Consider the following 13442-nt stretch of genomic DNA (forward strand, 5'->3'; position numbering starts at 1 on the left):
AAGAAACGTAAAGATGAGTTAGAACTTACAATTCTTGTTTAAAAACAAGCGAGATTCCATCTAGCTGGGAAAAAAGTGAGAGACTCCAATGTGCACGGTACCAACCGCCCAAAAAATTTAAAAATAAATTTAGTATACATAAATCAGTCAATCAATATCAATAGTATTATATATATAGAACTTTGACACACATAACAAAGACTGGTAAATTTGCATACAATTGGAATCTCAATCAACAATTTATTTTTTCGATTAAGGACTTGCAATCGAGGATTTTGTCCAACGACCATTGGAATTTCAAGCTCATCTATCTACATGCGAAGATCCCGATCTGCAAGTTTGAGAAAAGGAAAAAAAATTACTATTTTGTGAAAATCTCTCTTAATAATGAAAACCTTCAACGCCTTTTGCTTAATAATGTGTTCGCCCTCTGTTGCACGGCGGTCTACATCCGAAGCTTGTTATTTTGGATATGTAATTTTTGGACAAATTAATATGTTTCTACTGTGCACTTGAGAAAATTGGTCATGAAGTTCAACAATTGCCATTTTTTCTCTCTTAAAAGTCCATGCTCAATAGTCCAAGATATCAAGCATATCTTAAATATGTTTTTAAGTTATTAAATTTTGAAGTGTGGCTCGTTAAGCTACCATTTAGTTTCTTTTAATTTCCCTTTGACTTTAACTTTATGATTTTCTTTTTCTTTTGTTAATATATTTGATCTTTTTCTAAAAGACATATAACTAAGACTAATATCTGAGAGGAATATATTAATTGAAGAAGACAATGATCGATCCATTAGTTCTCGAGGGTCTTCTGGAGTTCTATGGATACTCGATCTTATAAGAGAGAGAGCTTGGCAATTACGTGTAACCCAATCAAGGTAGGGCATAATATATTTTTTTTTTATTAGCCACAAGTATCCTTTTATTAAAAATAATTAATTTATTGAAAATAAGATTAATACTGAATGAAGGCACATTTTGAGAATTCAAACCTTGATTCAAACCTTAATGATACTAATTGAATTAAAGTATTTTGAAGATTCTAAAAAATATACTTGTATAAAAAATGATTTGTTGATCTCAAATACTCCAAAGTCCAACCCGTATTATTGAGAATAACCTATTGTGTTTAATTAATTCTATAATTTTAGTTGTGACCATCGCCGTGTCCGTCGGATCTATAGCATCTCCCTCACATATGATATTGGCTTGTAACTACCGTTTGCTAATAAGTAATTTCAAAGGTTTTTGAATTGGTAAAACTGCTGTAACACTTTCAATTCTAAGACAGACTTAATTATTCGCTTTATAACTGAAATTCTAATTATCGAGAGTATTCATTTTTCAAACTTAATGCAATAATATATGAGGTTCATATAGTTAAAAGAAACCTAGAGCCCGATATGATGCGTTGCTGTTTGCATATATGGAAGCAGACAACAATGAAATCACAAAATACATGCACAATCAATAATGAAAACGAATCTTCATAAGGAAGCAAAGCAAGCGTTAACATGCACTTCCAAAACAACTATTCCGAGGAAGAATGAATAAATATATTTCCCTTTTTCCTACTTCATCTTTAGGTCTAATCTTCTACATTTCACTTGAATAATTAAAATTCATTTCTGATGAATAACTTATCTATCTCTGACCTCGTCATTAAGATTCTGCATTGATTTTTGCCTGAACGATCTTAGAGAGTTGGACCAGTGCAACATCAACTGCATCTCTAAACCCAATCTCACTCGCATTGGGGTGAGCATATGTCAGTCTTGGGATCATCTCGATCACAACTTGTCGCATTCTCTTCACTTTCTCCCTCGGAATCTTCATCAGTTCCTTCTCGATCGTCTTGCTTTCTTCTCCTTTCTCATCAATATACACCGAATATGTCTCTTTTTCCTCCGCCGGCATGTACCACGCGTATTGACTGTACGCCGTGTGCGGCGAGAAGAACACCGGAATGCAGCCTGCCAGCACCGAGTCGAACGTCGAACGCCGCGTGAACGAGTCGCCGGGTGCCTGCAGGCAGAACTCAGACTTGGTCATCACGTCCAGCACCACGCTTGGCTCGTGACACCTGACTCCTCCGGCGTCGCCGCCGCATTTCAAGAGCTTGCACCGCGTTGACTCCTCGCACTGCCGGAGAATCTCCCCTCGGATCGCCGCCTTTTCCAAGCCTTTCCTCGGACCGCCGACGAAGGAAAACAGGTACGGTCGCTCCGATTCCATCATCTTCCTCTGCCATCTCTCCAGTTCTGAGATTGTTGTGGGATGGAAATAAGAAGGGTAAGGAATGCCATACTGGTTCAAGCCTTTCCAAGGTTGTCTCTCCACGGTCAACACCGACATGTTCTGGACAGGTGGCAGGTTCAAGAGTATGTTGGCGCCAAAGTCTGGGCCGTCTTCTGTCCTCATGAAATCCCACGCGGTTCTCCCTAGGGCAAGAAAATGGTCCTTGCCATTGTGTTTCTGCCACGCGGGCTGATCCTGTAGGTACCGGACGAGGTCAACGGCTAATTCATCGCGTAGTGTGTGATTAGCCTCGCGGAACATGCCAGAAGCGTGGAGCCCACCGTAGAAGGGTACGTAGAAGAGGTTAGCTACGGTAGGGTCCCACGTGCGGCAAGGGTGATTCTCCACGCGCGCGTGGACGATCATCTCGGCGATGAACTGGTGGGTGGCGAACCAGGTGGCGGAGGAGAGAGACATGTAATTGGGAATGGGCTGGCCGAGGCCGTGATTCGCTACGTGCGGGCACATGTTGGTGTATATGTTGAGGTTCTGACAGCGAGTGAGAAGGCCGACGTTGAAGCGAGGAGGTAAATTGTAGACATAAACTGATACAGTGCCATCACAATCGGCTCTCGGAAGCAATAACTTTCTGGCGGCGCCGCCGGAGTCGGCGGCGGGAGCGGTGGAGGAGGAGGGTGGTGTGAAGCGGAAGAGAAGAAGGAACCAGGAAGCAAGAAAGAGAGAGAGGAGAAGAGTGTACCTCAAGTTAGGAGAGAGAGAGCGAGTGGGGTGGTGGGGGTCTTTGAGTTTGGAGAAGCTCTCTGACTTGAAGCTCCATGGCGGATCAGCTGAGGCAGGCGATTGCTTTCTGAAGAACATGAAGAAGAAGAAGAGAGAAGGTTGTGTGGTGTGAAATTTAGCTGGAGAAGACTAACAAGCCTCACGAGTAGAAGAGTCCACTATTTGGATGATTAATACGAAAGGATTGAAAATTAATGCAAAAATGACAATGATAGGTGAGGACTCCGGCGTCGTGAAATTCACGGACAGAGGACTTTACTTCAATATAAATGCATATTTATTTATAAATAACTTCTAATAAATTTTACTTAAATCAAGAAAAATTTGAGATAAAAAATAAATTCGTGCCTTATAAATATAATAAAAAATTATGCTTTTCTATTTTTTATTTTTTAATTTATTTTAATTTATTAAAGAGATATTGATAATACCAAAATGTGCTAATAAAAATAAATTTTGCCAGCTAAAACTTGCATATTAATTACTATAATAGTTACAATGACATGATGAATACATGAATCTCGTGCATGCATGTCAACATTGGCTCCCTGTTTTTTTTTTTTTTTGGTATTTTATTATTAAACATATGAAGTGACATTAACAATGCAAAAAGTTTTAGCAAAATACTGGAACTCTTGACTGAAATTTTGAAATGACAAATAATAAAGGAAAGAAACACTATATGAAGCTCAAAAATATCATAATTTTTATGACTTTCTATATATTTTTATCGATATTTGTGCTGTAATTAAAACATAGATATTGATATTAATTTTTTCTATTTAAATGCCATTCTAATTACTTCAATTTATTTTCATGCTTTAACTGAAATGTTAAATCTGTTATTAATGTTCATTCAAATTATTTACAAACTTGACTAAGAAAATAGAATGAGGGGGAAACAGAGAAGAAAAGATACGAAAGCACAAGCAATTATACAAATTTAAAAATTATAATAATAAAAAAGCAGGCGCAAAAACAGTTGTTTTTTTTTTTAAAAAAAAGGGTGAGATAAAGTCAAGGAAGGATGGCTTGAACAAGACAAAGAGAAGAATTCAAAATATAGCAAGCACATGCAATTGGCTTAGGTGTCAAAAGCTTACAATTCAGCTCCTACCATTACAAACCAATAATGGTTTTTGCATATAATATATCGATGGTTGGTTTGTTGTATATACATAAAAATATAATACGGTAATAGGAAATGATGTAATGACCGACTTTTTAGCACGAATCATTTGTGCACAGAGAGGAATGTTACACGGCACAAGAATATTGCCTCGTCATTCTCAATCATATATATATATTTATATAAACTTAACAAATTTCTAAATTATGAGTTTCACATGATATTTTAAAAATTAAATTCCCTAAATGCATCCATACATTCATCATTCATGTGTCCCCCTCCCCCCTTCCCAAAAAAAAAAGGTGACCCCAAATGTTCAATTGAATACAAGTTTTATGTATTATTGTTTTTTTATGTTCTTCTTGTTTTTTGTTTCTATATCAATTTTTGAGACGTTAAGATTTTTAGACTGGATATTTTGTACAGTGTGTGTTTCTCTATAAAATATTAATAATAAAAATAAAAGGGAAAGTAACAAAATAGAAAGACAAGAACTTTGTCCTGTTGACCTTCATTGCCTTGTGGCCTTTGAATATGTTGGGTGCGTTTGGGGAGCGTAGTGTCGGCAGCATTTTTAACACATTTTTTGCGAAGCCACATGCATATTTAATTTAGCAGCTCGTCCTGAAACAGTGGAAGCTGCGTTCAACATGGGTGGGACACTCTGCTGTCACAGAATATCTCTAACACATTGTGAAGCAATTAATTAGTAAATTATACTTCTCCCACTTAAAAATATAAAAATTTTAATTGAATATTACTTAATAATAAAATAATTATTTATTTTTAAATTAACTCTATCTTTTTATATTTATTTCTATTACATATCTTACAATAAATATAAAGTCATTTATCAATAGAAGCACCTTTAAAAAAAAAGATAATAATTACACTTTAAAAGACTAAAAGTACCTTACATTTTTTAATATCTAATTTAAAAACCGATTATACTACTAAATTTTTAAAAAATTTAGAACCGATTATCCCCAAAAAATTTAAAAATAATTATTTATTTTTAAATTAACTCTATCTTTTTATATTTATTTCTATTACATATCTTACAATAAATATAAAGTCATTTATCAATAGAAGCACCTTTAAAAAAAAAGATAATAATTACACTTTAAAAGACTAAAAGTACCTTACATTTTTTAATATCTAATTTCTCAAAAAATATCTTACATTTTTCGATGGAGGGAATATAAAAATAATGATAAATTGATTGGTTGAAAAAAAAATTTATCCCCAAAAAATATAGATTAATTTTTTAAAAATTTAGTAGTATAATCGGTTTATTGATATATAAAATCTATTACTGAAAATTTAATATGATTAATATATAACAATATATCATTAACAAATATAAGAATAAACTATAATGTAAAATATAATAAATATTAGCCTGTTTGTTTGGTTGATTATATAACATAAACTATATCTAAAAATAATTCAAATCAACATTGTTATTATACTATGATTATTTATTTACTTTAAGTAATTGTTTACTTTTTTTTAATTCCAATTATTTTAAATTTCCTGTGTGTGAGAGTTAAAATTAGTTTACTTCAAAGTGGAATATAACAATTTATTAAAATAGAATAAAATACTGAATGATGGCATTTAAAAAAATAGAATATAACAAGGGGAAAATTTTAGTAAAAATTTCTTGATTCAACTTAATTTCAGTCAAAACTTCTCAAATAGAGAATGTGTGAACATTATAATGAGATGGTTAGTTACTTTAGAGCCTACACGGATAGGATAATTCTGAACTCTTTCTCGCTCTCACTGAAATATTCCAACTTGGCTTATAAAATCAATTGATGGCTGTGTTTAGAGGATGTAGTGGCCGTGTGATTTATATGATAGTAACAAAGTTTGGGTTGGTGGCTTTAGCTGCCAGTTAACACAACCATTGCGAAAATCCAAGGCTTGCATTTGCATGTATGTTGGAATAAGAGACACTCCAAGGTTGCTGCTTTCATGGACAGTGCTGAAAGCCATCAACTTAATTACTAGCTAGAGGCTGTGATACAAAACCACCTCTTCAGAGCTCTAATTGAAGAAGCAAGATCCTTTTTTCATTGTGATCCGCAACTTAATTACAATCAGTGGCCGAGTAATGTAACAGAGTCAGATTAGAATCTACAATCTATGGTCAGATTAGATCAATGTGTTGCAGTTTGTATTAAGTTTCTCTTCATTTCCATGGAAGAGGAGGAATTCTTTCATGCACGACCATTCTGGCAATTTCATTATTCTACAAAAATGGCAGCGGCAACTTGGTTGGCAAGATTCCAAGAATTATGCAATATTCGTTTGTAAGTAGAAAAGTGTTTTTAAAAAAGAAAATGGTAAAATGTATACATTTATATCCCATTTTTTTTAGATATATTAATTCTTTATTTTCTGTTTAGAAAACACTTTTCTATATATCAAACATGTACATATATGAAGCAGGTGCCAGGTAATGGTGATGTGAATACGGCTCAGAGATGAATAACACTCGACACCATTAATTCAGAGAATCCATCAATACTCTGCAACGTGACTAAAGGTTAGACAGTTGTTAAAGAGAAAATGAGATAATGTTATGCTTATTTGGCTTCAAGATCCAGAGTATAGCAATCAATAGTTATGTAACAATTATGTGCATTCTCAATCTCTCGCCATAATTTTCTAGTTTGTATATATCAACTACAACAGAGTGGTCAGATCCATAAGCACAATAGGAAGCGAAATGTAGTCCTTGGCATTGGGCTTAACAGCCAAGATTTCAATGTGGCTTACAATACATCTACCAATATTTAACTCAATGTTAACTCCACATTGATTGTTAATCATTTCAATGGCGGGAGACAGATCCTGAGCCCGGGAGGGAATTTATTCAAATATTGAAAATTGAAAAAAAAAATAAATAATGTTACTTACACTTCTTGTAAATTTTCTCTACAAAGGTTTCATGTTTTATAATCATTGAATAATATTTAAGACTTAAAATATATAAGTTTGAAGTTTAATAGCAACACTAGGGATGTAAAATATGAAAGAAATAGATGGAAAATATAAAAACTTATATTCCTAGTATGCAATTTTCTACAAGCTACTTACACATGGCTCTATATCAATAAAGGATTACTAGAGGAAATTTATATCAACCAAGGAACAATAAATTTTAAAACTGTATTGCAACTTCTTGGTCTTTGAATGATATTAATTTTTTTACATGAAATGACCAAATTGTCCCTAATATGAGCTTCTGCCATCAGTGAGGTCATTGGAGGTTCAACTCCAACAATACTTTTATTCAAGAATAATTGGTAAAGGTAGGTAAGGGAGTGTTTGATCTCATGACTCTTTAATTATCTAAAAAGTTTTGTGGCCACTAAGCTACCAAGTCTTTTAATTATAAATAACAAAAAACATATAAGTAATAAACCAAGTTTCTAACCACTTCCATATTATAACACAACAATGTTTTGTTAATTCATTAATGGCACTTGTTATGTTGCTAATGTAACTTATATTGCAACATTTTTATTATCTTGGAATAGTTAAAAAGTATTGCTATAGGCTTGAAAAATGTTGCATAAAGGTATAGGCAATAATTTTCAAGTGTTTTCAACTTGAGTGTTGCTTATTACTTTAAGCAACATTTTTTTTTAAATTTTTGGCCACATCATTTGAAATTTTGTTGCCTAAAACCATGAAAATAGTCAATAGTTTTTGGAAAACTTATTGTAACAGTTTTGAAATGTTGCTTATTACATAAAATAGCCAATATTTAAAAATTATTGCAAAATAGTTAAAAAACCAAATATTAATATTTTCTTCCTCGCCTAAGATTCAAACCTTGAACCTCTTGAGAGAAAAGAATGACTTTAACTACTCTTTTAAGTTAACTTATTGATATTATAATGCAAAATATTATATATATATATATATATAATTTTTAAATTATTTTTTTAATTTATCCAAATAATAAATTGAAAAATTAAGAGAATAAATAAATAAAAGTGTAAAAGGCGTCCTAAATTAGGACTTAATCATCATACTAACCATGGTTAATTAAGGACTAACCCAAATGGATTATCCAATACGAGATTAACCCAAATGAGTTATTAATATGTATTTTTTTTCAAACTATTTAATATAAAGGGATCCCAAGTTTTTAAAATATTTTAAGAACTCATATCATTCAATTAAACCTATACGGAAGTATGATAATAACTATTTTTACTTGCACAAATATTTTGGCCTGTAATTATAGCACAATCATCAAATCACATTTTTAAGGGCCCAAAATACATTTCCTCCAACATAAAACTCATAATGCAAGTGGATCAAGAATATATTATCCTAGTTAACAATATCATAAATTAAATACACATATCAAATAAAAGGAGAGAGGCCTGCAGAAGTGATTATTATCACTTGACCTAATGCTCCTTTCCTCTGTTCTTTTCATATGAGCTAACTCCTGTAATATGTTAAAAGAGAGGGGTGAATACAACCACTTAGTAACTAAAGTATATCTAAGTTATACAAATATATGATAATTAATCGTGAATGCAAGTGGCCAATAAATTTATCAAGGTGACCATTCAAACAATCACATTAATAACATGTTAATCACATTAACATTTAACTCATGTGAATAATTTCAAGAATAAAGTCAAGTATAAAATTTGCACAAATAGCCACATATACATTATTCGCATAATTACTGCATGTTCTCATTTCTACAATTATAATCATATTTTCAACATAGCCATCAATCACTCAAATGGCATGATAGTAATAATATGCATGATCGATCTCTTCCTTATATCCCCCCTTATTTCCTCTGACATGAAATTTGTGGGCTAACAACCGGAAGGGATTATCCATGTGGTGAGATTACCCAAAGCCTTAATCATATCATGAGGGGCTACCGGGTCAAGGTTACTTTACTCACTTATGAATACAGTTTCTCCCAAATCACACACTATAGGGTGTCATACCCAAAACTAGCTCTACCTAAAACTTTAGGTAGGCCAATAGGGTCAAGTCCCTTAATAGGAACAATGCTACAGTACCTTACAAGGTAAGTAGCTGCTATAACCCCTAGGATTATTGGTTAATAGTCAAGTACCATATAGATTTTGTGTAACCACTAACTCTTTCACTAAGGCGAACTCCCGCCATATGATCATCCTCATGAGAAAAATGCATTTTAAAAACTCATATATATAATTCAAAATTATCCCACATGCTTATACAATTTATCACTATGCATAATCCACAACTTATATCCAAGAGTGTACACATAATCATCAATCATCAATCTCATTACTCACACTAAGTCATAATTAATTTGGTCACAAGTCATAGAGTCTCAACAAAGCCACATGCATTACAAACAACCATTTCAAAATTTAGACATATATATATATATATATTCTTTTATTTCACCAACATAATTAATTAAGTAACATACAGATGCATAAAATAGATTTCCCCCGATTATCTCAACCTTTGAGAGGTCAAAGGTTACTCCTCAAGTTATAATACTTCCAAAGCTTTTCAAAGCTTGAATGGTGTCAAAAAAAAATTAATCTATAATTGATCATATCCCAATGTGTCAATAATATTATTAACACAATTTTCACTCATACTCTAATACCTACGTATTTATTTTATTTTATTTCATTTTATTTTTAAGACCTTAGTCTTAGCCTCTTGAGTTCTAAAATTTAATTTCATGTATTTGAACCTATCTACTTGGTTCAATAGTCTCCTTCACAATAATTTAATTCAAATAATTTTCTAATATCAAAATTTTCCTTTTTATTCCAAAAATTCGCAAATAAAAATACCCAAAAATTATAAACTTGATTTCAAGCCTAGAATCATTATTCTATAGCCATAATAATTTATTTCTAATCTCAAATAATTATCTAAATATCAACAAATCAATTTATATTTTCAAATTTAACCAAAAATCTACCCATAGGGATCTATGGATAAACTCAAATGCCTCAAATTTCAATTTTATCAACAAAATAATACTCTAGAATATTTATTATACTACCAGCAATCTCAACAATCAGATTTTCTCACCAAAAATTCATCCCTCTTTTAAATTCTAGATTTTTTAAAATCTCAAAATCTGCAGTCTCAGGGAAAAAAAATGACTAAGAAAATATTTAGAACACTTACCTAATCTTAGAATATTTAAAATCTCATCTGAAGTATTCTATTATAAAGCTTTACCTTCTAAACAATTCTTATCGCAGGTGACGCTCTCGCTCTGTTCTTCTTTTCTTTTTCGAACTTCTTTGTTGCGTGCACGGAGAGATGAGGAAGGGATCAGGAGAAATGAAAAAGGTTTGTATGTTTTAAAATGGGTGTGGGTCTCATGATAATAATTCACACCACTCTTCCGCTTCCCATCTCCTTTTCTTTCTCTTTTTTTTATATAATATTACACACTATTCACACACCAACGTCTATATTCCTTCTGCTTTTCTTCTTTTTTTAATATAATATTGCACACTACACACACACCCTAACATCTATATCCCTTCTCCTTTTCCTTTTTTTTTTAATTTCATTCATATCCCTTTTCTCTTTTAATGATAATGATAATAATTCTATTTTCTAAAAATCATAATTTAGAATTTGGATTTATGCTAAATTAAATCCAATAATAATCTCCTAACTAAAATTATTTATATCTAAATATTTCTTCAAAATTACTTATTTGCTCTGAATTAACTTAATTAACCTTAGGTTAATTTTTGAAATGTTACAAAAAGTGTATATAAAAATTAGACAAATAAATCAAAAATAAATTTTTATTTATAAAAAAATAACAAGCAACAATTTTTAGATGTTGTCAAAAAGAAAATCTATAGATAACATTTATATTTTTGTTGCCTATTAGAGTGGGGGAACAATTTTGAAATGTTGCCATTAAAAAACTTTTATATTCAAAAATTTTATTTCAACACGTAGAAACTGTTGTCTATTATACTTTAAGGAACATTTTTTAAATGTTGCCAAAAAAGTGTTGCTTAAAGTAGAAGATCAATAGCAATATACAAAAACTATTGCTTATGATCATATTGGCAATATTTTTAAACTTGTTGCAAATTAAACTGTTGCTTAAAGTAAAGAATGTTGTAGTATTGTTAATTTGCCATAAACAATTACAAATTGAGAACTTTTAATTTTATAAATTTTATTTGTTAAAAGTCAGAACATATTGTTATTAATCACAAATGAGTTGTTATTAAAATCCGAATGAATATTTGTTAACAAAGGACTAACATGTACAATTAACGGATTTGATAGACATAATTGTACGTATTAATTCTTTATCAATAAGTATCTATTCATATTTTAACAATAACTCATTTAAAGTTAACACTCCATTTAGGCTTTAATAAGTTAAAAAAATAAATAAGATTGGCTTAATTGTATAAGTATTAGTCCTTCATTAGCAAATATATATTTATATTTTCACAACAATTCATTTGAAATCAAAAATAATATATTTAGGTTTTAACAACTTAGAAAAACTAATAGAATGAACTTAATTGTATGTGTTAGTTATTCATTAACAAGTATCCATTTATGCTTTGACAATAACTCATTCGTAATTAACAACCATACATTTGGACTTTTAACAAGTAATATGCATGAAGTTTTAAAGTTTTTAATTTATAATTATTCATGTGAAATTAATAAGTAACATTAGAAAAATAATAAATACTATTTAGGAATTAACAACGCACTTTATGTTATAATATGAATATGATTAAAAACTTGGGTTTGCTCTTTTTTTATTTGCCGTATGTAATAGGCCACCAAGCTTTTTAGGTGGCCAAGAGATTATAAAATCAAACCCCCCTTGACCACCTTTACCAATTATTCTTGAATAAAAATATCATCGATGCTAAAGCTTTGGTGACTTATCATTAGCAACCTCATCGCCGACGTGGGCTTTGGCGGAGGTCTAGCAGCTAGCGTTGGCAACAATGGAAGTTGGCTTTTTTTATTTTAAACTTTATAGACACTTTGATCATTTCACATGAAAAATTAATATTAGTCAATAATTAAGAGATTGTAGTGTAATTTTAAAATTTATTGATTCTTGACTGATATAATTATCCCCTAGCAACCTTGGCTAATATTTTCTCATGAACCATTTGTCTAGGTGTTCACAATTCCAAAATCACAAATAACAGTGCTATATTCATAGCATTTAGCGGTGGATGTAGGATTTTTGTTAGTTGGGTACAAAAAGGCAAAGTTTTAGAATTGAAATTTAGCGGGATAAAAATATTAAAACTAGTGTAGACAATTAAAATGGTAAATTTTACTTGCCTTACTTATAATTTGTGCCAAAATGAGTAGGGTAGCACTCACACCCGCTGGCATGTAAGTCCTGATAGCATTGCACATCAACAAGCAAATACGTCCACATGATATGAAAATAGCCAAATTGATGAGTTATCTATACTTGGTTTGTTTAGATTAATGAAGGTTTGAATTTAAACCAAATTTTTTATTTGAATATAAAAAAATTATAATTTTAGATTTGAATCAACATTTCAAATTATAATTCCTTTAGAATTCTAATTTTTTTATATATTCTAATAATTTGAAATTCAACTCACTTCCAATATCTTGTGCTCTCTTCATAATTTTATCATATGAATCTCTATGGCTCTTGTATTTTTTTTATCTTTTATCGATTAAAAAATAAAAATATATTTTTCATTTCTAATTTTTCCTTTCCCTTTGAATCTCAATTGATTTCTATTCTTCGTTTGAAATTTTTTATACTACTTAAATAAATGATTTTAAATATATGGATATTTCAAAATCCAAATCCATCCATGCAAATGCTACGTAATAGAATTTCTCTTTTCTTAAAAAAAAAAGGATAGAAGAAAAGAAGCAAATAGGAGTGTACTGTGTATGTATTGTGTTAGCTTGCAGTTTGAAGTCGATTTAAAATCAGAGACCTAGTATTGTAACAGAATTATATAAAAATCTATAAATAGCCAAATGTAGCTGCATTATAGTAAGTTTATCTTCATTTCCATGGAAGAGGAAGAATTCTTTGAGGTTGTAATTAATAATTAACTTTTTTTTTTGGGGGGGGGTGCAATTTCATTATTCTACCGATACCAACATCGCAGCAGCAACTTTGTTAGCAAGATTGCGAAAATTATGCAATATTTGCTGGCAGGTAGAATGGTGTTTTCTAGAAAGGA

General features: G+C 31.0%; 1 protein-coding gene across 1 annotated transcript; it reads right to left on the reverse strand.

Annotated features, from left to right (window-relative positions):
* Positions 1-1476: 1476 nt before the first annotated feature.
* LOC129322725 (probable xyloglucan galactosyltransferase GT17) lies at positions 1477-3193 on the reverse strand. Its single transcript, XM_054969076.1, has one exon. It carries the CDS (start codon positions 3120-3122, stop codon positions 1668-1670), a length of 1455 nt encoding a protein of 484 aa, XP_054825051.1. The 5' UTR covers positions 3123-3193; the 3' UTR covers positions 1477-1667.
* Positions 3194-13442: the final 10249 nt, after the last annotated feature.

The sequence above is a fragment of the Prosopis cineraria genome, unplaced genomic scaffold, assembly GCF_029017545.1.
Source record: "Prosopis cineraria cultivar Desert tree isolate PC_DT_omini unplaced genomic scaffold, ASM2901754v1 PC10, whole genome shotgun sequence".
Taxonomy (NCBI): Eukaryota; Viridiplantae; Streptophyta; class Magnoliopsida; order Fabales; family Fabaceae; genus Prosopis; species Prosopis cineraria.